Source organism: Ostrea edulis, chromosome 2 (assembly GCF_947568905.1).
Source record: "Ostrea edulis chromosome 2, xbOstEdul1.1, whole genome shotgun sequence".
Lineage (NCBI taxonomy): Eukaryota > Metazoa > Mollusca > Bivalvia > Ostreida > Ostreidae > Ostrea > Ostrea edulis.
Window position 1 is genome coordinate 39,549,764 of NC_079165.1, and position 23,573 is coordinate 39,573,336.

The 23,573-nt window shown below is 33.8% G+C and overlaps 1 protein-coding gene across 4 annotated transcripts in view; it reads right to left on the minus strand.

The window, feature by feature from the left end:
• Positions 1 to 23,234, minus strand: part of LOC125679282 (nose resistant to fluoxetine protein 6-like) — a 36,658-nt gene extending 13,424 nt beyond the window's left edge. Inside the window, exons 1-12 of one of the 4 annotated variants that reach the window (XM_048918390.2) lie at positions 23,134 to 23,234; positions 21,243 to 21,450; positions 17,645 to 17,804; positions 16,921 to 17,099; positions 15,981 to 16,071; positions 14,072 to 14,177; positions 10,417 to 10,628; positions 8,785 to 8,955; positions 8,268 to 8,364; positions 6,130 to 6,222; positions 4,787 to 4,952; positions 3,208 to 3,287 (exon numbers count right to left, since the gene is read on the minus strand). In XM_048918390.2, the coding sequence (XP_048774347.2) occupies positions 3,208 to 3,287; positions 4,787 to 4,952; positions 6,130 to 6,222; positions 8,268 to 8,364; positions 8,785 to 8,955; positions 10,417 to 10,628; positions 14,072 to 14,177; positions 15,981 to 16,071; positions 16,921 to 17,099; positions 17,645 to 17,804; positions 21,243 to 21,425 (1,538 nt within the window). In that variant the 5' untranslated portion in view covers positions 21,426 to 21,450; positions 23,134 to 23,234. The other 3 variants (XM_048918391.2, XM_048918392.2, XM_048918389.2) reach the window with 3 other exon arrangements.
• Positions 23,235 to 23,573: the final 339 nt, after the last annotated feature.

Sequence of the window (23,573 nt, forward strand, 5' to 3'; positions counted from 1 at the left end):
TTACTATAACACCATAGTGATACATATTACTATAACACCATAGTGATACATATTACTATAACACCATAGTGATACATATTACTATAACACCATAGTGTTACTATAATACCATAGTGATACATATTACTATAACAGTCCATACAAGTTATGTGTTACTATAACACCAGTGATATACATATTCCTATAACACCATACAAGTTACGTGTTACTATAACACCAGTGATATACATATTCCTATAACACCATCCAAGTTACGTGTTACTATAACACCAGTGATATACATATTCCTATAACACCATACAAGTTACGTGTTACTATAACACCAGTGATATACATATTCCTATAACACCATCCAAGTTACGTGTTACTATAACACCAGTGATATACATATTCCTATAACAGTCCATACAAGTTACGTGTTACTATAACACCAGTGATATACATATTCCTATAACACCATCCAAGTTACGTGTTACTATAACACCAGTGATATACATATTACTATAACAGTCCATACAAGTTACGTGTTACTATAACACCAGATATATACTTATTCCTATAACACCATACAAGTTACGTGTTACTATAACACAATAAAACATATTTGATTAAGGATGAATAACATATCCTCAAAAAAAAAATACACCATACAGGGTTTGACATTAACTTTTTTGAGCACTAGACCAGTCGGGCTACTTCAAATAATTTTTACTAGACCTGACCTTACATCCACTAACCCTGACCAACTGTACAGAAAAAACGGATAGTGTCTCCATATTGAAATACAAATGTAATGTGTAGCGGTCACCCAGCCGAGTGTTGATCACGCTCGCTGTTGCTTAACTTGTCTGATCAAGAGAAAGACTACCACATCACTAGAAAAGCTAGCTCACTAGCGAGGCAGCATAAGTTCCCTCTTATACTGTCCGCTACACTTACTTCCTATGACAAACGTTAAGTTTGAACTAAACCTTATTTAATTGTCTAAAAAAGTCTTCAGTCTCGTCATTGAATATTTGATGCTTTTATTTTCAAACACATTTTCTGTTCTTTTAAAGTCTACCCGGCTCGGAAATTCTTTAGTCCATTTAGAATAAAATTATCTCAACCGGTTTTTTAAATTTCTATTTCATAAGCTCTGCTTTGTTTCTTCCCAACCTTCTCCTTTTGATTCTTGGGAAATCTTTCCTTGAGGATGATAAGTCGTATTTGAATATAGAGACATTCCAGCACATACATATTGTATGTCAACACCGAAAAAAATGGCTGTTTATGATGTAATTTATTAATTTGATAAACACTTATATTTAATTCAAATATTAAAGGGAAAGGCAACCCAAAAGATTTTTACATGATAAATGATAGGATTAATCATATGATAAAGATTTGTCATACAATTCTGTTGATATATGGCCTAGATAAGCTAATTCTGTACTAATTTGAAAACGTCAAAAATTCAAATTCCCGCGATCTATAGAGGCTGCCATGATGTGTAACTCTTTTGTATTCAAGACCACAAAAATCAATAATTTTGACGTCACACAGTCTGTTCCGGTTTTGACGAGCTTGGGTTCAGGACCCCCCCCCCCCCCTTCCGAATAAGCTACATGAATTGATTTAATTATTTTTTTCTTGAAAATATTTCTAATGCATGTCAACAACGTCTTGTATACCTATAAAGTCCAAAATAAGCCCTTAAAAAAAAATACCCTCACTGGTTATTATAACAGAACTTATAATAAGTCATTTGAAAAGAAAAGACTACGTAAACTATGGATCCATCATTTGCGTAATGACAAGTTGAGGTTCAAGACATTTGTATGACAAACGTTTACCGTCTGCCTTGTCTGCGACTCAACTGAAAGTCTTCTTTTCTCAATTTCTTCTTGCGAAAGAACGGGCTCAAATCTATACGGCTCCAAACTTAACTATTCGTGACTTGTCATGTTTACAGTGCTACTGATGAAATAAACCGGAATAGGCGGTGTGACGTCATAAATTAAACTTCAATGGCCACTCTCTTAGTGGCGGGTAATTTAAAATACATGATATATTAATATTGATTTAATTGTTAAGCAAGGATTTTTGTTGTTAAAAACTGTCAACTACGATACCAGTAAGTAATATTTTATTCATAAAAGCAACTATGTGGTTAGGGTTGTCTTTCCCTTTAAAACTGTTTTTTAAAATGAATATGTTTTCGATTTATCCAAAACATAACTTTGCATACATCATCGAGTAGATGTCGTAAAACATCACTTCCGATCGTGACTTACTTATTAGAACTAAAAATATATATCAATATGTCATCACGCGGTTCAAAATTGCTCGCTAACTCTTTACAGTTATTTGATCTTAGTTAGAATAAAATATGTTAGGTTTAAAAGTTTCTTGTTTATTTTTCAACACGACCAGTCGAACTAGTAAATCGACATTTCACCTGACCGGACCCATCATTTAGTAGACTTGGTCGGTCGGACGTGCCTTAGTGTCAAACCCTGCCATATATCAAAAAATGAAATGAGAAGCATATTTTCATCCTTTAAATCTTCACATGTCTGATAAGTTCAGGAGATTAAGACGTCAGACTGGTAATCTGTAGATCACGTGTCTGTAAGTTCAGGAGATTAAGACGTCAGACTGGCAATCTGTATATCATGTGACTCTAAGTTCAGGCGAGATTAAGACATCAGACTGACAGTGTTTAAGTCCCAAAGGGGTTTTTAAGATTTTTCGTAATGATACACTTAGGAAATCTTTTTAAAAAGGCTTTCAATGGTTTATGTCCATTAGTCTTACTTCTTGACATCGAATATTTACTGACTGAATACATTCTTTAACATTATTAATTCTTTGATTATGGATTTTGAGACAAGGTTTACAAAGTGTCATCCCAGGCAGTCTACCGGTAAAATCATTACAGACTTCATTAATACACCAATTAAGATAACAAATTCTGACTCCGCAACTAATATACCCATGATATCCTAATGCTTGCAGCTCTTTGTGATTTCATTAGTGTAACACCCCTACCCCCACCCACTGAAATTGATGTAAAAAATTAATCTACATGACTTCATCAGTAACAAATTATTGGGTCTTTAGATTTGTTTGTTAATTTCACAGACGAGACTGAAATGTGCATGTGTTTAAGGATGCCACACAGAGCACTTGCTGAATGAGACTGTTCCATAAAATACAAATTACCTGTACAGAGGATATATCAAAATTGGTGACAACACAAAAAACTGCATGTCATTGGCAAGGTACCAGCCCCATCCAATACACTGAAAACATACAATAAAGAATGTCTAATTCATATTAGATACTAATATAAGACATACATAAAATCTGAAACACAAAGTGCCCCCCCCCCCCCCCCCTTATGGCAGCAAATTAATTATGGTATACCCAAAGTAAGATCTCGTCACAAGGAATACACATGTTGTGAAAAATAAAAGTCCTATCATCATCCATTCAAAAGTTATGGCCAGAGTTAAAGTTTTTGCATACAAACCCAAAACTACATGCCCCTGAATTTCTGATTATGGGGGCATAAAATGAAACAAAGAGGCCCATGAGCAATTGACTAGTAAACTTTAAGACCCTTAGTATTAGCTGTCATACACTTAAAAGACAAGACCCTCATCAATTTGTTGCTGTTTATAAGATAACTCTTACAATAACTTTATTTATCACATTTGGCTGCTGTCAATTGTTTTCTATCCACTTATCAGTAGAATTGAACATACATGCATGTACATGCCAAACTTTTCACTACATGCATGAACATGTTTTACTTGCACTCTATATTTTCTAAAAGTAATACATTCACAAATGATAGCATTCAACTGAATTTGAGCATAAATAAGAAATTTTGTCACTTTTAAATATCACATAAATGTACTACAGAGAAGATAAATTTATGACGTAAATATGAACTTTGTTCAAGCCTGCCTGCAATCTTTTCTAAAACACTCCATGTTATAATATCTAATTTTGCAGTAACCAATTGATGACGATACTACCCATGTATCTTCTAGAACTCTTTGTGTTTGCCAGACAAAAAGTTGGAATAATCACAGAATAGCCACAAATGCTGTTTTCATTGTAACTGGTTAGATTTTCATTGAAAGGCCAACATTGTTGTGGTATATGGCAAATAAATTTTAATAATTTTGAAAACAGAATCTGTCTATTCATAACCAGTTGGAGGAAGTTCATACCACAGTAACAAGATAGACTGTGTATATTACCATATATCAATTAGTAAATTATCAGAAATAACTCGCATTGAAGAGCAAAGAACTTCATTAGACTGTACCTGACCCATGGCATGTGAACACACTCGAATCTACACTGAACAAGACAGCTATCACGAATCTTTTGTCACTTTTGACCTAACATCGTTGAAAAGATATCTCAAATGACCCTGGATCACCCTAATTTTGCTTTTTCTTATTTCATTTCTACATGAAAGGGACATAAATTAGATATTACTTCTTACAAAGTTCAGCTGACAGCATTTGTGCATTAGTTGTGGAGATGAAAAGTTCACAGACAACTGACAGAAAATTCTACAGTTCTTTTAAATCAGAAATACTGAAATAATTTTCCAGCTCTGGTGAGCGAATAATGGCATATTAAAGTATAGACATATATAACCTCAGTTCCCTAGCTACACAAATCTCTGATCATGTTGATAAGTATGATTTAGTGATGAAACTGTTACATCTATCTTAATTACTGCATCTAAAGAAGTACCTTTAATTAACAAGAAGTTTACCTGTTCAGAGATTGGGAAAAAGTTCTGAATGTACAGCAGGTTTCTCCACCAGTTATTTTTACATTGTTGATAATCAAAGGACTTCTTAGGCCAGAAAGGTCCCGATCCCCAGTACTGAAAATAGGCTGTGTATAACAATGTAAAGAGCATCAGGGCTGGTGTCAACCTGAAAAATAGAAATACAAAATAAGTAAACTGTCTTGCCTCAGTTATAATCTTTAATGAAGTACTGTGATAAATGTTTGCAAATAACATTGGAATACCAGTACAAATTCATTCACACTTGACAACAGATTCAAATTAGAGTGTAGGATTCTAGGCAGAGTTAAAGTCTCTAGTCTGAAGAGGTAGGAATAATACACAGAGTTAAAGTCTCTTGTCTGAGGAGGTAGGAATTATACACAAAGTTAAAGTCTCTAGTCTGAGGAGGTAGGAATTATATGCAGATTAAAGTCTCTAGTCTGAGGAGGTAAGAATTATACACAGAGTTATAGTCTCTAGTCTGAGGAGGTAGGAACTATACGCAGTTAAAGTCTCTAGAGTCTGAGGAGGTGGGAATTATACGCAGTTAAAGTCTCTAGAGTCGGAGGAGGTAGGAATTATACGCAGAGTTAAAGTCTCTAGAATCTGAGGAGGTAGTAATTATATGCAGTTAAAGTCTCTAGTGAGAGGAGGTAGGAATTATATGCAGAGTTAAAATCTCTAGAGTCTGAGGAGGTAGGAATTATACGCAGAGTTAAAGTCTCTAGAGTCTGAGGAGGTAGGAATTATACAAAGTTAAAGTCTCTAGAGTCTGAGGAAGTAGGAATTATACGCAGAGTTAAAGTCTCTAGAGTCTGAGGAGGTAGGAGTTATAATCAGGGTTAAAGAATCTAGTCTGAGGAGGTAGTAATTATACACAGAATTAAAGCCTCTAGAATCTGAGGAGGTAGGGATTATACTCAGAGTTAAAGCCTCTAGAATCTGAAGAGGTAGGAATTATACCCAGAGTTAAAGCCTCTAGAATCTGAGGAGGTAGGAATTATACGCAGAGTTAAATCTCTAGAGTCTGAAATACTTCACAGAATTATGCATATTTCTAGAACCTGAATGTGAATTTCTGGATTAATGATGTTAAATAATTTGCAAAAATTAATTTCCCAAAGAAATCACCCCCCCAGAAGGTGAAGCATCTGGATTAATGGCATCAGGATGACCGAGGTCCACTGTACACACTTATTTACAAAAACTACCCAAGTAAATATCAAAACAAATAGAACTTTCTCCAACTTTTTATAGTGCATTTATTGTAAAATACCAGGTCTATAATGTTACTATAGCATTTCCATGAAGAAAGAAATTACCTCCAGAATCTGTGGAAGTAGAACAAGAACCAGTTCAGTTTTCCGTCTCTCTTCTGTAACTCTCTTAGTGTCAAAAAACTAACCAACAATCCACTGAAATACAATAAATTTAGATATTATCAATAACTGTGGCCAATAACCCACAGAAATACGATAAATTTAGATATCATCAATAACTGTGGCCAATAACCCACTGAAATACGATAAATTTAGATATCATCAATAACTGTGGCCAATAACCCACTGAAATACAATAAATTTAAATATTATCATTAACTGTGGCCAATAACCCACTGAAATACAATAAATTTAGATATTATCAATAACTGTGACCAATAACCCACAGAAATACGATAAATTTAGATATTATTAATAACTGTGGCCCATAACCCACTGAAATACAATAAATTTAGATATCATCAATAACTGTGACCAATAACCCACTGAAATACTAAAAATTTAGATATTATCATTAACTGTGGCCAATAACCCACTGAAATACAATAAATTTAGATATCATCAATAACTGTGACCAATAACCCACTGAAATACTAAAAATTTAGATATTATCAATAACTGAGACCAACAATCAACTGAAATACAATAAATTTAGATATCACCAATAACTATGACCAATAACCCACTGAAATACAATAAATTTAGACATTATCAATAACTGTGGCCAACAAGAGGTACTGTGAGCAATGCTCACTAAGAATACCCCCCGCTTACCCCAATCTCCCAAAGAGTGTTGGTAATAGGTATAAACTACCTCTTTTCTGAGTGTAAAAAACAAATGGCATGACAAACCGAACCATATTGCAACTTCAATGTCCAGTACGCATGACCTTTGACCCCAAACTTGATAGGGAACATCTTCATCCCATGGGTAGTCCATATGTATGATATGGTGACTAGGTGGAAAGGATAACGCTTTAGAGCCCAGAAACCATATTGCTACTTCGATGTCCAGTGTGCTTGACCTTTGACCTTTTGACCCCAAAATCAATAGGGAACATCTTCATCCCATGGGTAGTCCATATGTATGATATGGTGACTGTAGGTGGAAAGGATAATGCTTTAGAGCCCGGAAACCATACTGCTACTTCGATGTCCAGTGCGCTTGACCTTTGACCTTTTGACCCCAAAATCGATAGGGAACATCTTCATCCCATGGGTAGTCCATATATATGATATGGTGACGGTAGGTGGAAAGGATAATGCTTTAGAGCCCGGAAACCATTGCGTCTACAGACGGACCGACAGACAGACGGACAACCTGATTCCAGTATACACCCCCCCCCCCCCCCACACCACCACCACTTGTTGCGGGGGGTATAATAACCCACTGAGATACGATAAATTTAGATATTATCAAATCAATGACCGAGACCAATAAAAACCACTGAAATACAATGCCATTTAAATTTTGTTGCTTAATTTCTTTCAAGCACAGCATTATTTACCAATACAAGCACATACACATGTGCCTGCACATTACACATCAATACAACTAGATTTATTTAAGGAATCATTGTCTAGTTTGTAGGTATGTGGTGATTAACTATATACTGTTAATGGAAAATGTGATAATTTGCATAATGGCTTCACAAATTATCCAATTTTCTATTGTTGTTAATCACCTCACATGTCAAGCAAACGAGGCTAATTAAAATTAGATCCTTTGATCCACTCAGGTATATCACTACACAAGTGTAGCGGATCAAAGGGTCTTATTTTTTTTAGATTGAATAAAAATGAAAATATAATATCTACATATCAAACATACTGCCTAGTTGACATATTGACATACACATGGCATTCCATGCTAATTCCCATAGTCTCCACCCACTGACCTTTCATTTTGCATTAACTGAAAAATTTATCCCCAGCTGTAAATTGTGGGGAAATTAACGCAACAGGAGCTTCAAAGGATTATCACAGAGAAAACAGATGGAAATGGAAATATTTTGTTATAGTAAGACAATTTTTACAGATCTTAGACTACTTTAATGTACTAAAAAAAAAATTAAATAATTTCTAAATCTTTCAAGCATCAAGCTTTGATTAAAATAATGAAGACTGAATGTAGCTATAGGTCTAGAAATTGAAACATATAAATGTAACTTTAGAAATACCTCAAAAGAAAAAATGAATCTACAGAGTAGATGCCATTCAGGATGACTTGGAAAGTCCACCTCTGTATCCAGTTTGTAGCGGTTGGTATCACATTTTCTGCAGAAATACAGTAATGATAAGTTAAAAATCGTCTTTTAACTGTACTACCTCAAATATTGTAAACTTTATGTATGATTTAAGATTTTAATTCATTTATTAGCAAGTAGTAAAATGTTTTCAAATTAAAGAGCTTTAGTTACCTTTTTTTAAAAATCAAACCTGTACACACTGCAGGAATAATGTCATCAAAATTTGTGGACCTTGAGAATCTGACGCAATGCTATATGTTTAGTGATGTGTTTTGGACTTGTCAATATTGTTTTATAGTAAAGTTGCAATGTGTACTTGTATGACGAAACATGCACTATATACATATATTGATGTAACTATAGCTCTCCATTCTCTGAATATACTGGTACAAAATGTCTATTATATCAAATTACAATGATTAAGAGCAAATAAAGACATAAAAATTACTTGATGTGCCAAGTGTGAAAAAGTAGGTGTGGCCTAATATGACCCATCCCATACTGAGCACCCGTATTCCATTGACAGCCTGCACAGCAGAAGGAGGCGGAGTTTCCGTACTAAGAACTTTACTGCCATTAGTGCTCATTGAAAAAGTAAGTAAAAACTTTCTGAATGTTCCTGAAAGAAAAAAAAAATGATGTGAAATTAATAATTGCTCCAAGATGTGGTCTACATAATGTTTACATCCATGGAAGATAGGTTTTTCTAACTCTATGCATGAAGATTCTGTTTATTAATTGAAAGAAATGTTATATATATATATTGCACAGAAAATTCACTTATTTGGATACCCACTTCCACCCCTACCCGGGGTTGAACTCAAGACCTGCGGAACCAAATCTCCTAGCAGCATGTAACCAGCACGCTAGACCGCTCGACCATCTTGGCAAGTCAAAAACTTGCTTTCGATGACGATGGTATTCTCGCCACGCTGTCATACACTACACGGTCATTGATAATGGAAGTGGGATACAGTTATTTAACGTACATTTAAGAGGATCATACATGATACACATTGCATTCGAAATATTGCATATAAAGCACAGAAATAGCAATGAACTCTTAAATGAACATAACTGCCCTAAGTGAAGAAATATTTAAATATAAAGCACAGAAAATTTCACTTATTTGGATATCCACTTCCGCTCCTACCCGGGGTTGAACTCATGACCTGCGGAACCAAATCTCCTAGCAGCATGTAACCAGTGCGCTAGACCGCTCGACCATCTAGGCAAGTCAAAAACTTGCTTTCGATGACGATGGAATTCTCGCCATGCTGTCAAGTTAAATGTACGTTAAATAACTGCATCCCATTTCCATTCTCAATGACCGTGTAGCGTGGTGAGAATTCCATTATCATCGAAAGCAAGTTTTTGACTTGCCTAGATGGTCAAGCGGTCTAGCGCGCTGGTTACATGCTGCTAGGAGATTTGGTTCCGCAGGTCGTGAGTTCAACTCTGGGTAGGGGCGGAAGTGGGTATCCAAATAAAGTGAAATTTTCTGTGCTTTATATATATATATATATATATATATATATATATATATATATATATATCATTCTAAGAGATGTATCTTTCATAAATCTTGGTGCAAATTTCATTACCTTCTTCTCTCAAATCACAAACAGTAGAACCCACGAAAATCATAAACTGATTGATTATACAGTCATTCATGTAATATACAGAAGAAAGTCTTACTTTTCTGAAGTTTGGATTCATGTAAAACTAGGTGTAACTATACAACAAGGGGTCACGATACACGATCATATCGTCAGGTATATATCGCAATACGTTACGAGTTAATTTTTAATGACTTACTTTAAAAATCTACATAGGACCTAACAAATGTTTAAAATGATGGAAAATGAGGTAGAATCAAATGTTAAGATGGTAAACTGTTGTTGAGATGTTTATTCTATAAATTCTAATACTGTGGAGGAAAATAACTCGACAATATGCAAATATTATCAATTTATTCCATTATTGACTTACACTGTATCATGATACATAATGTATCGCAATACTCAGGCCTATGTCAAACACAACAAAATACAAAATGCTATCAGAGGTATATACATACTCTTGTGCAATGTCTTGTAATAATTGATTGTCAGCACAGTCACTCGTGAGCCATCTGACATCAGATGTGTGGTGTCTGAATTAACGTCACCCAAATCATCTTTCACATCCATCCCGACATCACCAACCTCTGACGAATTCATCTTTTGATAAATGTACATGTCATATAATGTACCGACCAGCAACAGGAGACCAATGATGGAAAATATCACACTGTAAAAAACAACAAATAACGATGTCAGAAACTCAACTAGATAGCATTGTAATAGCATCACAAAGAGCCCCACTTTGTAGCCGACTTTGCAATGTGCAAGGTCCAAAACTCTTATCGGTCACTTGAGTAGAATAGCTTATAATATCACTAACACTAAGGGCCAAAATATCTATAATAATTTTCCTCTCTTTTCATAATTATCTAAGCTAAATTCCAATATTCAGAAGCAGTATAAAACAAGATGACACAAGTGCCCTCAAAAGTGCCTAAACTAGCTGATATTAACACAATACGACTATATAGCACCCACCCTAGAGTTGTGAAATTCACAATTTTAGTACCTGCCTTTCCTAAATATGCATTTTGTTAAAATTAAGGAAGTCCTTTAAAGGGACATGGACACGATTTGAGCTAAACATTTAAAAAAATTTTATTTCTCCATTTTTAATGTTTAAAATGTTTAAAAAAGGTATTTCTAATGGTCAACAAAAATTTGAATGTCTGTTGTTGAGGTACAAGGGAGATACAGAGCTCACAATTCTTTGTTATGTAAACAAGGCTCGTGCCCTATTTTTGTTTACATATAAGCTAGATATACCAGTAAAAGTTCATTCAAACCAGATTTTTCAATTTACAAGTTAATTCTGAACATAATTTAATAGTTTCTAGTGTTTAGCACATCTCATTTTGTTTTGAACATGCTACTTTCTATCAAGCAATCAATATGTAACAAAAACATGGCACGAGCCTTGTATACATAACAAAGAATTGCAAGTGCTGTATCTAACTTGTTACTCAAAAACTTATATTAAAATTTTGGTTGACCATTAGAAATATGTTAGTTAAGCACTGTAATCAATAAGATGGAAAAATATCATTTTCGCCTCAACCGTGTCCATGCCCCTTTAAGTAACAAAGACATTTATTCACTATGACCATTTTGACCCCACCCTGGTTCCAATACCCCTACCCATGGGTTCATGGAATTTACAATTTTAGTAAAGGGCTACCTGCTCTTCCTAAATATTCATTCAGTTTCAATTTAATTTCCATAGTATCAAAGTTTTACACATAACACTATATGCCTAGTTTGGCCCCTCCCTGGTCTGGAGTCAGAATCTTCACCCCATGGATCATGGAATGTACAATTTTGGTAGAAACCTTCCTGATCTACATGTTCCCCTTGTTCCAAAGATCCTTCATACCATATTTTAAAAGAACTGGAAGGGTGCTTATTAAGAAGTTCAGTTGTTAATGTATGACGACAGATGCAGACTAATAGCAATAGGTCACCTACATCTACATCCATGCATTCAAATCACTGATTGTATTTGGAATATAATTGTTCCTATGGTATAATCTATATCATTATACTTTCATGTAAAATACTCGAACCTGATTGGTCGAGAAGCATTTGAAAAAACATATTGTTACCCTCTGAGAACAAAAAAAAACACGCGACACAGGGTGATAGTATCTAGCAACGGGTAACAGTACTTGACAACGGGTGATATAAAAAATTATCACATGCGTCAAATGTATGCGCGTACGGTTCGCCGTAGATTGCTAGACGACGTCGTTTGAGCGTTTGTAATAAACACGAGTACCCGCATCGAAATACGAAATATCGCATGACAGTGATTGATCAAATGTCAACAGACGTAAGTTTTTCTGCTTTCCAGTTTACATAACATTCAGTATAATAAAACAAATATTGCGTGTAGTTGAGGGTAACATTGAAATTTTCACCCCTCGAGAAACCATTGTCAACCTCAGCTACGCCTCGGTTGACAATGGTTTTCTCGGGGTGAAAATTTTCAATGTTACCCTCAACTACATGCAATATTTATATAATATGTGCCTTCGCCAGTAATTGTTATTGTGCTTGTGCAAATAAATCATTGTCATTGTAAGTGTATGATAAAATCCCTAGGTGGTTATTAGTCAGGCTAGTGATTTCTTGATGAAAGAATGCAAATTTATGGTGGTGTTAACATAAGTACCCATACAGACTAACTTTCTACTACGGTAATTAAAATGATAACAAGTTTTATTACTTCAATTTAGTCTGACCCAGAAGTATAGACATAAGTGATAAGTAAAGGACACTTATTCTGACCAGGAAGCTGAGTAACTTATTCTCCAAAAAAAGCCTGTGTTAATTAAGGCCAAATACGATTAATCAATTATATTTTCTCAGGCACCGCTGGATCTGTTGAAAAGGTATCGCATTATTTTTCTTCTTCAATTCATGTTATTGAGGTAACTATGGTGTTATAAATTAATTTTCGTGTAAATTAGCTTTCAGAAGGTTTTATAAAATTGTAAAGTAAATTTTTTATCAAATAATTTTCTAATGCATACTCATTTATGTGTTCAAGAATATTATTATACTTTCATGTAAAATACTTGAATCTGATTGGTCGAGAAGCATTTGAAAAAACATATTGTTACCATCTGAGAACAGAAAGCACACGCTCCAGGGTGATAATATCTAGCAACGGGTAACAGTACTTGGCAACGGGTGACATTATAAAAATCATCACATGCATTAAATTTATGCGCGTATGGTTCGCCGTAGATTGTTAGACAACGTCGTTCGAGTGTTTGTAATAAACGCCAATACCCGCATCAATATACGAAATTTCACATAAAGTGATTGATCAAATGTCAATAGACGTAAGTTGACAGTTAGTTGTGTCCTGCTTTGCTGTTTGTATAACATTCAGTATAATAAAACATATATTGCATGTAGTTGAGGGTAACATTGAAAATTTTCACCCCTCGAGGAACCATTGTCAACCTTGGCTATGCCTCGGTTGACAATGGTTTCTCGGGTGAAAATTTTCAATGTTACCCTCAACTATTGCAATATTTATATAATAGTACATGTATACACTTGAAAGTAAGTAATGTGATGCTATTTTTTGTGTGATAAAAATAAAAATTGCATTGCTTTAATATTGACATGTACATGAGAAAGAAAAGGTAACTCATGCTACAGTTAACATAAAAGGGAAAGCTAACTCATGCAATAGCCAAGTTAAACATAAAAATAATAACAGAAAAAAAACACCAGTCTGCCTCATCAGTTTAAACTTTTTTGCCCAAGAAACTATCTATTAATTAACAATAACCATGTCCATCTGACCTTGACTCAGCAAAACTTAAAAGCAACCTACGTATACAAATATGCCTCTCCATACCAAGATATGGTCTGTACACAAAGCTGGAAATTAACACAGACCAACAGATGGATACGACAATGCCTATATTTCTAACAAAACCTTGTATGCCAACAGCAAACTATAACATGTATATATGCAAACAAAATATGTGTCTGCAGTTTGAACTTGTAATGTGTCTATTATATGTGTGAGTACCAGTACATGAAACTGGTAATGATTCGATGCAGAATGGGATTTATAGTATGGGAATATACCTGGCGATGATTAACTCTGGTGTGATCTCAAACTTGGTCTCAGGATGGTACACATAGTTCAGATTTATAATGGTCCCATTTGTGACTTCATATACCAATTCAAATACTGAAAAGAACACAATAAAATCATCAAAATTCATACTACTATGAAGACATGTAATATATGTTACTTCCATGTTGTTTTCAACAACATAAATGTCTTTGCCCAAAGGCCATAACTCTGCCAAAAGTTATCAAACCGGATCCTTTTAAGTACTTGACCTGTGTATTCTCATATATTTACTTTCCAAATTTCAATTCAAAATGCCCATGTATAACTGTAGTACATTATGTGCAAATTCTATGGAGTGCCAAATTAACATACATTGTATACTCAAATAATTGAAGATATCTTCAATTATCTAAAGATATCATCAATTCAATTATTGCTCTCTAACATTGAATTAATGCCCACATTAAATCAATAATTGTTCTCATCAATTGAATTAATGAGAGCAATAATTCATTTAATGTGCGCATTGATTCAATTATAATTGCTCTCTTCAATTCAAGCGTGCATCAATTGAATTAAGGAGAGCAATAATAGATTTGATGTGCACATTAATTCAATTATTGCTCTCTTCAATTCAATTGATGAGAGCATCAATTTCGTAGAAATATTGATCGCAATAATTAATTTAGAGCTCGGTATAAATAATTTGATGATCTCTTTAATTCAATTGAAGATATCTTTAACTATTTACAATGCTTTTGCATAAGGAATAAATGCGCGCATCAATTCTTTTAAAGAGAGCAACAATTCAATTAAAGAGATCATTAATTCCATTGTGGATATGTTGAATTGAAGATATCTTTAATTATATAGTTGCTCTCTCTAAAAGAATTATTGCTCTCTTCAAATGAATTAAAGATATCATTAATTCAATTTAAGAGAGCAATAATTGAATTAATGCATGCATTAAATCAATTATTGCTCTCATCAAATGAATTAATGCGCGCATCAATTCAATTATTGCTCTCATCAATTGATTTAATGCACATATTTATCAATTGTTGCTCTCTTCAATTGAATTGTAGCAAGCATCAATTCAATTGTTGATATCATTACTTCATTTGAAGAAATCATTAATTCAATTAAAGTGTGCATCAATTCAGCTGAAGAATTAATGCTATCATCAATTCAATTATTGCATGCAATAATTCAGAATTGAAGATATCATTAATTATTTGAAGAGATCTTTAATTAAATTGTTGTACGCATCAAATGAATTGATGATTTCTTCAAATAATTGAAGATATCTTCCATTATTTGAGTTTATGTTAATTTGGTGCTCCATAAAATTCATGCACGTTATTTTCAATTAAGTTAATTTAAACAATGGCCTTTATGCATATAAGGCACAAACAATCAACCAATAGGCAGAACATTTATTTTAAAAAAGTTCTTTCATGCAAATCATGATGATTATAATAAGGGTTTAATTTGGCTCCTAGAGAAAATTAGAATGTGAAATCTCTTTCAAACTTCCAATTTTTATGAGCAGTTTTCTTCCATTTCTTGACAACTGGCATATTAAAATTAAGCATTTTATTGTTTGCTCTTCATTTCAAAATCATTAAGTGCAGTGGCCAAGAACATACTTTACTTTTCTACCCATTACTTATGTTTTTGAGATAACAAAATCACGTACACTATGTTGAGAAAGGAAAATGGGTTACAAAATGTTCAAAATCCAGATAAACTTGTATATTCATGATATCTTTAAGATCACAATTTCCATTGTTACTATCAACAAAGAAAATTCTTTGGTCTTGTAGTGACACTAGGATTACACTGTTTACTACAGTATATCATCCCTATTTCTACTACAAACTAGAGAAGACTAATTAAATAGTTTTTTTTTCAGACCTATTTCAAGCATCCTGGTCACATCAGCTTCATTACACACATCAGGCAAACAGATTCCCATTCTTAGATCAGTACTCACAAAAGGCAACCTCTAAAAAATTCAAAAATGTTATTATTAGAATTGTTTCACTGTGCAACTTTCACATTTTATTAAACTTTCAAGCAACAAAATCTGTCCTTGGACTGCAGATTAGCCCCTTCACACAAGAATAGCTTTTACTACATTCTACAAAAATATTTTGCCAAACAGGTTCAAACAGTGATCAAATGGAGAAAATGTAGTAGCAACTGGAAACAAGTTTGGTGTAATGGGGACTTTTCATAAACTGGGTCTTTGTCTATGATTACAAAGACCCCCCCCCCCCCTCCCCGTTACAGAATGGACTTGGCCCATGTGTGTGTGAGTGTAATTGAGGTATAGTCAGTGAGTTATTTGTGACATTATTTACGAATTGATATACAAAACTAACCCATAAACAGCCATATGACGAATAAATTAACACTATAAATTTCATTTCTGAAAATATATGAGGGCATGAACTGCAATGCTTTACACAACCATACTTCATGAAGTACGTTAGCACTTTATAAAAAGTACGCTGGTGTGAAGCGTTGCTGTTTATACCCTCATGTATTTTCAAAAATGAAATTTATTTTTTTATATTGACATTTTATTTTCATATCTGTCGGAATTCCCAGCCGTTTATTAAGACTCATGTGCACACTGGTCATATTTATGAGGAAATTAGTATATTTTCAACTGGTAAAGATATCGAAGGTAAAAACATTGGAAATGTAAATTTTAACACATAACAAATTTTTCACTATTTTGATAGACTTCATAATTTCAACTACAACTAACAGAAGTTGAAGTTTTCCTGTGTAAGGTCTTTACAACTACACTGATACAATTTACTTTTTATCAGTTTGGAACACTTACTGGCATCAAGGTATTCGGCACGCTGAACAGGAAGTACTTTCCTCGAATCAAAAAAGTCATGTTATAGGTCAATATGTCTGGAAATGCTTGGTCAATATTGATGCATTGATCGTACTGCCCTGGCCACACAAAATCACCATCAAAAACACCACTTGGAACTTTTACTTGAGCATCAAGCACTGGAAGAAGGATATTCAAAGTGTACTAGTTAGTTATGATAATTCATAGTTGTATATGATATCTACCAGAAAATAATAAGTGGGGGATTAATTTTTGAATTGTTTTTAGTAGAATACAAATTAATTCAAAATCCTCAATAAACAGAAGAATGTAAACAGAACACAGACAACCTAAATTAAAATTTCCAATAAACCTCGATCTTCACATAAAAAACTATGGTTTACATTAATGAATTGATACATCTTGTGAAGAAGAATTACTGAACTTTGCTCATGTTACAAACATTTACTATCGTAGAATATGAATATTTACATTGTTATCAGAATTACAAGAGAATAACACATTTGGTATTGAGATTTTGTTGAGCATTAAAACAATTACACCCTTTCACTTTTTATAATATCTTGGCTTTGGGATTATTCTCCAATGTAAAATTTTTGATAATGTTGTAATTAGGATCCCACATACTATCTCTTCTCACACCACAATATCTGACACCATGAAAAACAACTTTATGATTCAGCTTTCAAATTAAAATGTTTACTTTTAATAGCCCACAATTTTCTTTCTTGCAGTCCATCTACAAACAGCTGTAGACCCACACTGCAGGCCTCCGAAATGTTGTTTCTTGCTGTGAGTGCCATGTTAATATCCTTCTTCATGAGCATGACCCAGTCATATATTGACTCCATTGATAGCACATTCTGTGGTAAGAAGACAATCGTTAAGATAGATATGTGTATGATGTTACACAACACATAATATGAATATAACAAGAGACCCGAGGGCCTTAATGGTCATCGACGCACATTTCACAATTTGGTAGAGGGCTCAATGCCCATTATTAATAATGCAAATATTTTGCCTCCTTGATGTCGAGAAGTAATGAAGCAGATTTTCTAAAATAAAAAGCACCTTGAATATATGACCAACTTGCATTTTCCCATGTAAAACATTAATTCCTAATATGGCCCTACCCTGGTCATACACACTACACAAGGAATTTTGCAGATCAGATTGACCTTGAATTTACCCTTCTGGTTCTTAATTGAAAATAAGGCTTTCAAAGAATTGACCACAATTGTATATATACCTAATTTAAAAGTTCAAACCCCATGTACTGTAGCCCATCCTGAACCCAGATGTCAATAGCTGTGAACAAAAACGAATTTACACTTCCCGATGACGCTTACAAATTACTATGACAAACACATATTTCAAACAAAAAATTGAATTATCCCCCTTTGTTAGTTAACCTAAGGTCAATTATTAAGTAACCAAGTTTTCTTTCTTTCCCTACCAAATGTAAAAGACTACAACTGTGAAGCTTTTCATACAAAGTTATGGCTAGCCTTGAGGCATTATTGTAGTTGAATGCAATTGATGAAAAAATAACAAATATGTCAAAAGCTGCAGATCAGAAAATTACATAGACCATTGAACCTTAGGAAAATATATTATTTTCACTGTAAGATGGCAGACAAGAGATGCAAGATGGGGCAAAGTGTTGATTTGTGTATCATACCCAAGTGGATCAATGAGATTTTCACAAAATGTTCATAAAATTTCAATATTAAACCCCCAATGGCACCAGAATATTAATGGTTTGAAGAAATTTAAATCTCTGTAATAATCTCTGAAATTTTTTGTTTTTCTGTTCCAGTGGTTTTTGAGAAAAAAATTTAAAATAAAAGTTTCCCACATTATCTTACTATTACTTATCTATTTTAGCCCTTTATTTGAGCAATATTGAATCCCTTAAACCCAAGAATGTTTGCACGTTGTCATAATTTGATTGAAACTGGGCTTTTAGTGTTTGAGAAGATGTTGATAATGTAAAGTTTGCTGGCAACAATGTAACGGACAAAAGACAAACTTCAATCAGTAAAGTTCATGAGCTTCCAGCTAAGGTGAGTTAAACATTTTCACATCAGAGCAACATTATCAATACAAAGAGTTGCATTAGCGCAAGGATAGTAAGTCACGTGTGTATTTTGTAAGTACAGTACAACACATGTATGTACAGCGAACATGCTTATAATGAATACACTTACAACAAAGTGATTTTCATTCCCTGAAGTTCTGATAAAGTGAACTTATTTGGACATTATATAAATATTGCATGTATTTGAGGGTAACATTGAAAATTTTCACCCCAAGAAAACTATTGTCAAACGAGGCGTAGCTGAGGTTGACAATGGTTTCTCGGGGGGTGAAAATTTCAATGTTACCCTCAACTACATGCAATATTTGTTTTATTATACTGAATGTTATGTAAACTGGAAAGCAGAAAAACTTACGTCTGTTTACATTTGATCAATCACTGTCGTGCGATATTTCGTATTTCGATGCGGGTACTCGCGTTTATTACAAACACTCAAACGACGTCATCTAGCAATCTACGGCAAACCGTATGTGCATAAATTTGACGCATGTGATAATTTTTTATAATATCACCCGTTGTCAAGTACTGTTACCCGTTGCTAGATACTACAGGGTGTCCCAAAACATGCGTTACACTTTTAATCATCTATAACTTTATCAAAACGAAAGCAATTACAAAGATATTTTGTCAACATCTAGTGTATTAAAATATAAATTTTATTTGACAAAATTTCGAGAAATTCTGTTAAATAGTCAGTTAATTATGACGTCATAATGACGTCATCCCATTTTCAAGATGGAACCTTCATGTGAACAGCTGGCAGAAATTGTCAAACTTTACTATGAGTGTAAATCTGCTACTTTAGTCATTAGAACCATGAGAAAACAACATCCTGGAATGAAAGTGCTCAACAGAATGCTAATTTACAGACTTGTGAGGAAGTTTGAAGTTAAAGGCACCACAAATGACACAAGACGCAATTCTGGTATTGGGAGACCAAGGAGTGCCCGTACCAAAGAGAACATTGATGCCATTGATAGAGTTATTACTGAAACTCCACAAAAATCAGTTAGACGGGTATTGCATGAACTCAATGGCACCGTTAGCAAATCTAGTATTCATAGAATGCTCAAATTTGATTTAAAATTGATTCCATACAAGATAAGTGTGATGCAGCATTTAAAAGAGACAGACATTAGAAGTCGTTTAGAGTTTGCCCATTGGATTTAAAAGTAGACCCGACTCTGAAAATTTTACAGATGCCATATGGTTTTCCGATGAGGCCCACTTCCATCTTAATAATGTTGTCAATAAACAGAATTTTAGATTCTGGGGTTCGGCGAAACCCAATTTATATGTGGAAAAACCTCTTCACTGTGAGAAAGTTACTGTATGGGCTGCATTAAATTCAAGCGGAATAATTGGCCCTTTTTTCTTCGAAGACACCGAAGGCGATGCAGTGACGGTAAATTCTGAACGATACTTAAAGTTAATGAAATCAAAATTTCTACCAGCTCTTAGATGAAAAGTTGTAAATTTCGATAATGTGTGGTTTCAACAGGACGGTGCTACGCCACACACTGCAGGTTGTGTTCTTCAGTGGCTTGACAACACGTTTGGTGATCAATACATTTCTTATCGTACCGCAAATGTTTGACCACCGCACTCCCCCGATCTGAACCCCCTTGATTTCTTCTTGTGGGGTTATCTAAAAGACAGAGTTTACTCTCCTTCCCCACAAACAACAGAAGACTTAAAAACAGCAATTACACGAGAAATAAGATCAATCTCTGTTGATACATGTAAAGCTGTGGTAAAAAACTTCAGAAATCGTGTTCAAATAATGTTAAAGACAAAGGGACGTCATTTGGAACATATGTTGTAAAATGACATATATTATTCCGAAGAAAGTTTTTGGTGATTAACAAGGAAGCTGTGACAAATGTATGCATTGACAAAAAATTGAAATCCTTTTTGTTATATGTTGTAAATTTCATAATTGTAACTTAAGGTATTAAAATTTTATATAACAGTTTAAAAGTGTAACATATGTTTTGGATCACCCTGTATCACCCTGTGTCGCGTGTTTTCTGTTCTCAGAAGGTAACAATATGTTTTTTTAAATGCTTCTCGACCAATCAGGTTCGAGTATTTTACATGAAAGTATAATAAAATGAATTAACATGTTTAAAACAATTCAGAATTGTTCATCTACAGCACTATATACATGTTGAACTGTATCTTAAATGACACCAACCTGTAATTTTGTTGTAATATTTTCTCTGTGAAAAATTTCTGGCTCCGATTCACCCTGTGTAAGTTTGGTAAACGTCTTCCTGAGCAGCTCGTAGTACTGAGTTTTATTCTCCTGTCCCTGTGCAGAGCCCCCACAGACTAGTAGGAGAATAAAGGCCTCCAAAACATAACTCCTCAAGATCATCCTGGCAGGAATTAATTCCGCAGACCTGTCAAAATATTTCACGAGATATATCTATTTTCATTCAAAACCATCACCATCCCATACAATAAGTGAAGATCATTTAGGCTTTTGAATCAACAATTTGACTGACTCAGATAACCACAATAGCCGCATGAGGCATATAAAAAAAATTATGCCATAAACATTTTATTGATACAGTTTGGGCCCCAAAGGAACATTGATCGGTTACATACAAAAAGATGTACACCTCAAGATGTACCATACATCTTTTCACATACTTCTAGCTGACCTGATCCATACACACACACAACATATATATATATATATATATATATATATATATATATATATATATATATGTATATATATATATCACTAAAATCCAACAGCACTCAACATATATATATATCATTGAATATTTTCCATAGACTGGACACACATTACTGAAGACTGCTAATCAAATGAATATATTCATAGAGATTTTATGATAAGCTTCATCAGCAGATAATGAGTTTTATGAAAGATATGAACACAAATACTACACACCAATAACAGAATAAGTATATGTAGTAAATTCAGCAGTCAAGATCCACTTATGTTTAATCAAAAAGGCTACAACGGAAATGGTACATAAAGATCATATGATAATTCATAAGTAGATTTCATCACATGAGAAAGAGGGAGATTTATTAGTTTGTAACTCAGTAATTAAAATTTAGTGTTTATAGACAAGGGAAAGTTCATTGGGCATGACTTTTTAGAGCAAGTACGTATAAAATGAATTATCTACCAAAAATGGACGTAAATTTGATTTCATAAAACACTTCTGTGTTAATTAATGGTAGGAAGAAAATTGAGCTATTCCCCATTTTAAATACTTGGTAGTATGTAAAATGTATCAATGAAGTGTAGTTTTCAATCTAAAGTAACAGTGCCCAAGATTCTAAAAACTCATTTATAGTCACAACTATCACCAACAAGAACATTAAATTGTATGCAACTATGATATCAAGACCCGGCCTATTTGTGTCTTTCTCTGAATCCTTTAAAATATCTTGCTAAGTAATTGCACATGATAAAATCCTGTATATATCTTGTTTTACTTAACCCACTTATTGCTGTATATAAGAAACAAATCTGTTTGAAATATGTAAAAGAATCCTTAAATCTTAGAAACAAGATCTTATCCCAGTTTACTCCCCCCCCCCCCCCCCCCCTACTATAGTAGTATTGGGGTGTCTCAGTAAGGTAGTCAAATGTCACAGCTACAGTATGATCATTCTTTGTGACACCGTGCACCTCAGCAGTCCATTACATGTGGATTACATGTTGCAACCTTTGTTAAAATTGTAACACTGCTTAATTTTCACCAACAGTGCAAAATCTGTTTACGTGATTGCACAATAGATAGGTGAAGGTTATTGACCTCATAATTTTTAACATTATAAACATGACGGTGAAACTAATGCAGAACCGATGAAACTCATGCAGTACAAAAATATATTTGTCCTACATTTATTGATTCATAGTGTATTATTATACAGAAAAGTGATCCGATCTGCAACTATACCTACCATAAGCAATGTACATAAGCTCAATGTTATGAATATAAGTTATAACGAAATAAAGTGAGAACGGTTACGCTGTTTTGCACATTAAAGATTTCATATCTAGTATCAAATTCAAAAATTGTCAAATCTATTTGTACCTTTCCTTACAAGTTAAGTTACATTGGATGATCCGTGTTTTAACGATTGCAGCACTCCGGACAGCAGTCTGTTTTGGTTTCACAAAAAGTATGGAACACAGTTAGCGTAGTAAACGAAGATAGTTGGTAAAATGGGTAGTAAAAACCGGGTCGGGCCAGATCACCTTCGTAATCCGCATTTTTTAGTTTTCTTCTTTGATATGTCATTGTTTCTTTTGAAACTTACGGAATATATTCTCAATGATACATTTAGTCTTCGCCACAAATTTTAGCACACAATATTACCTATAGGTAAGGAATTCATTGATTGTATGAAATATGGTTGGTAAAATGGGAAGCGAGACCAAAACACATATTATTGCATATTTTCTGTATAATATGCATCTGCTGCTGAAAACCTAGCATTTTTTAAATTCACATAGAGTTGAATTTGATACTTT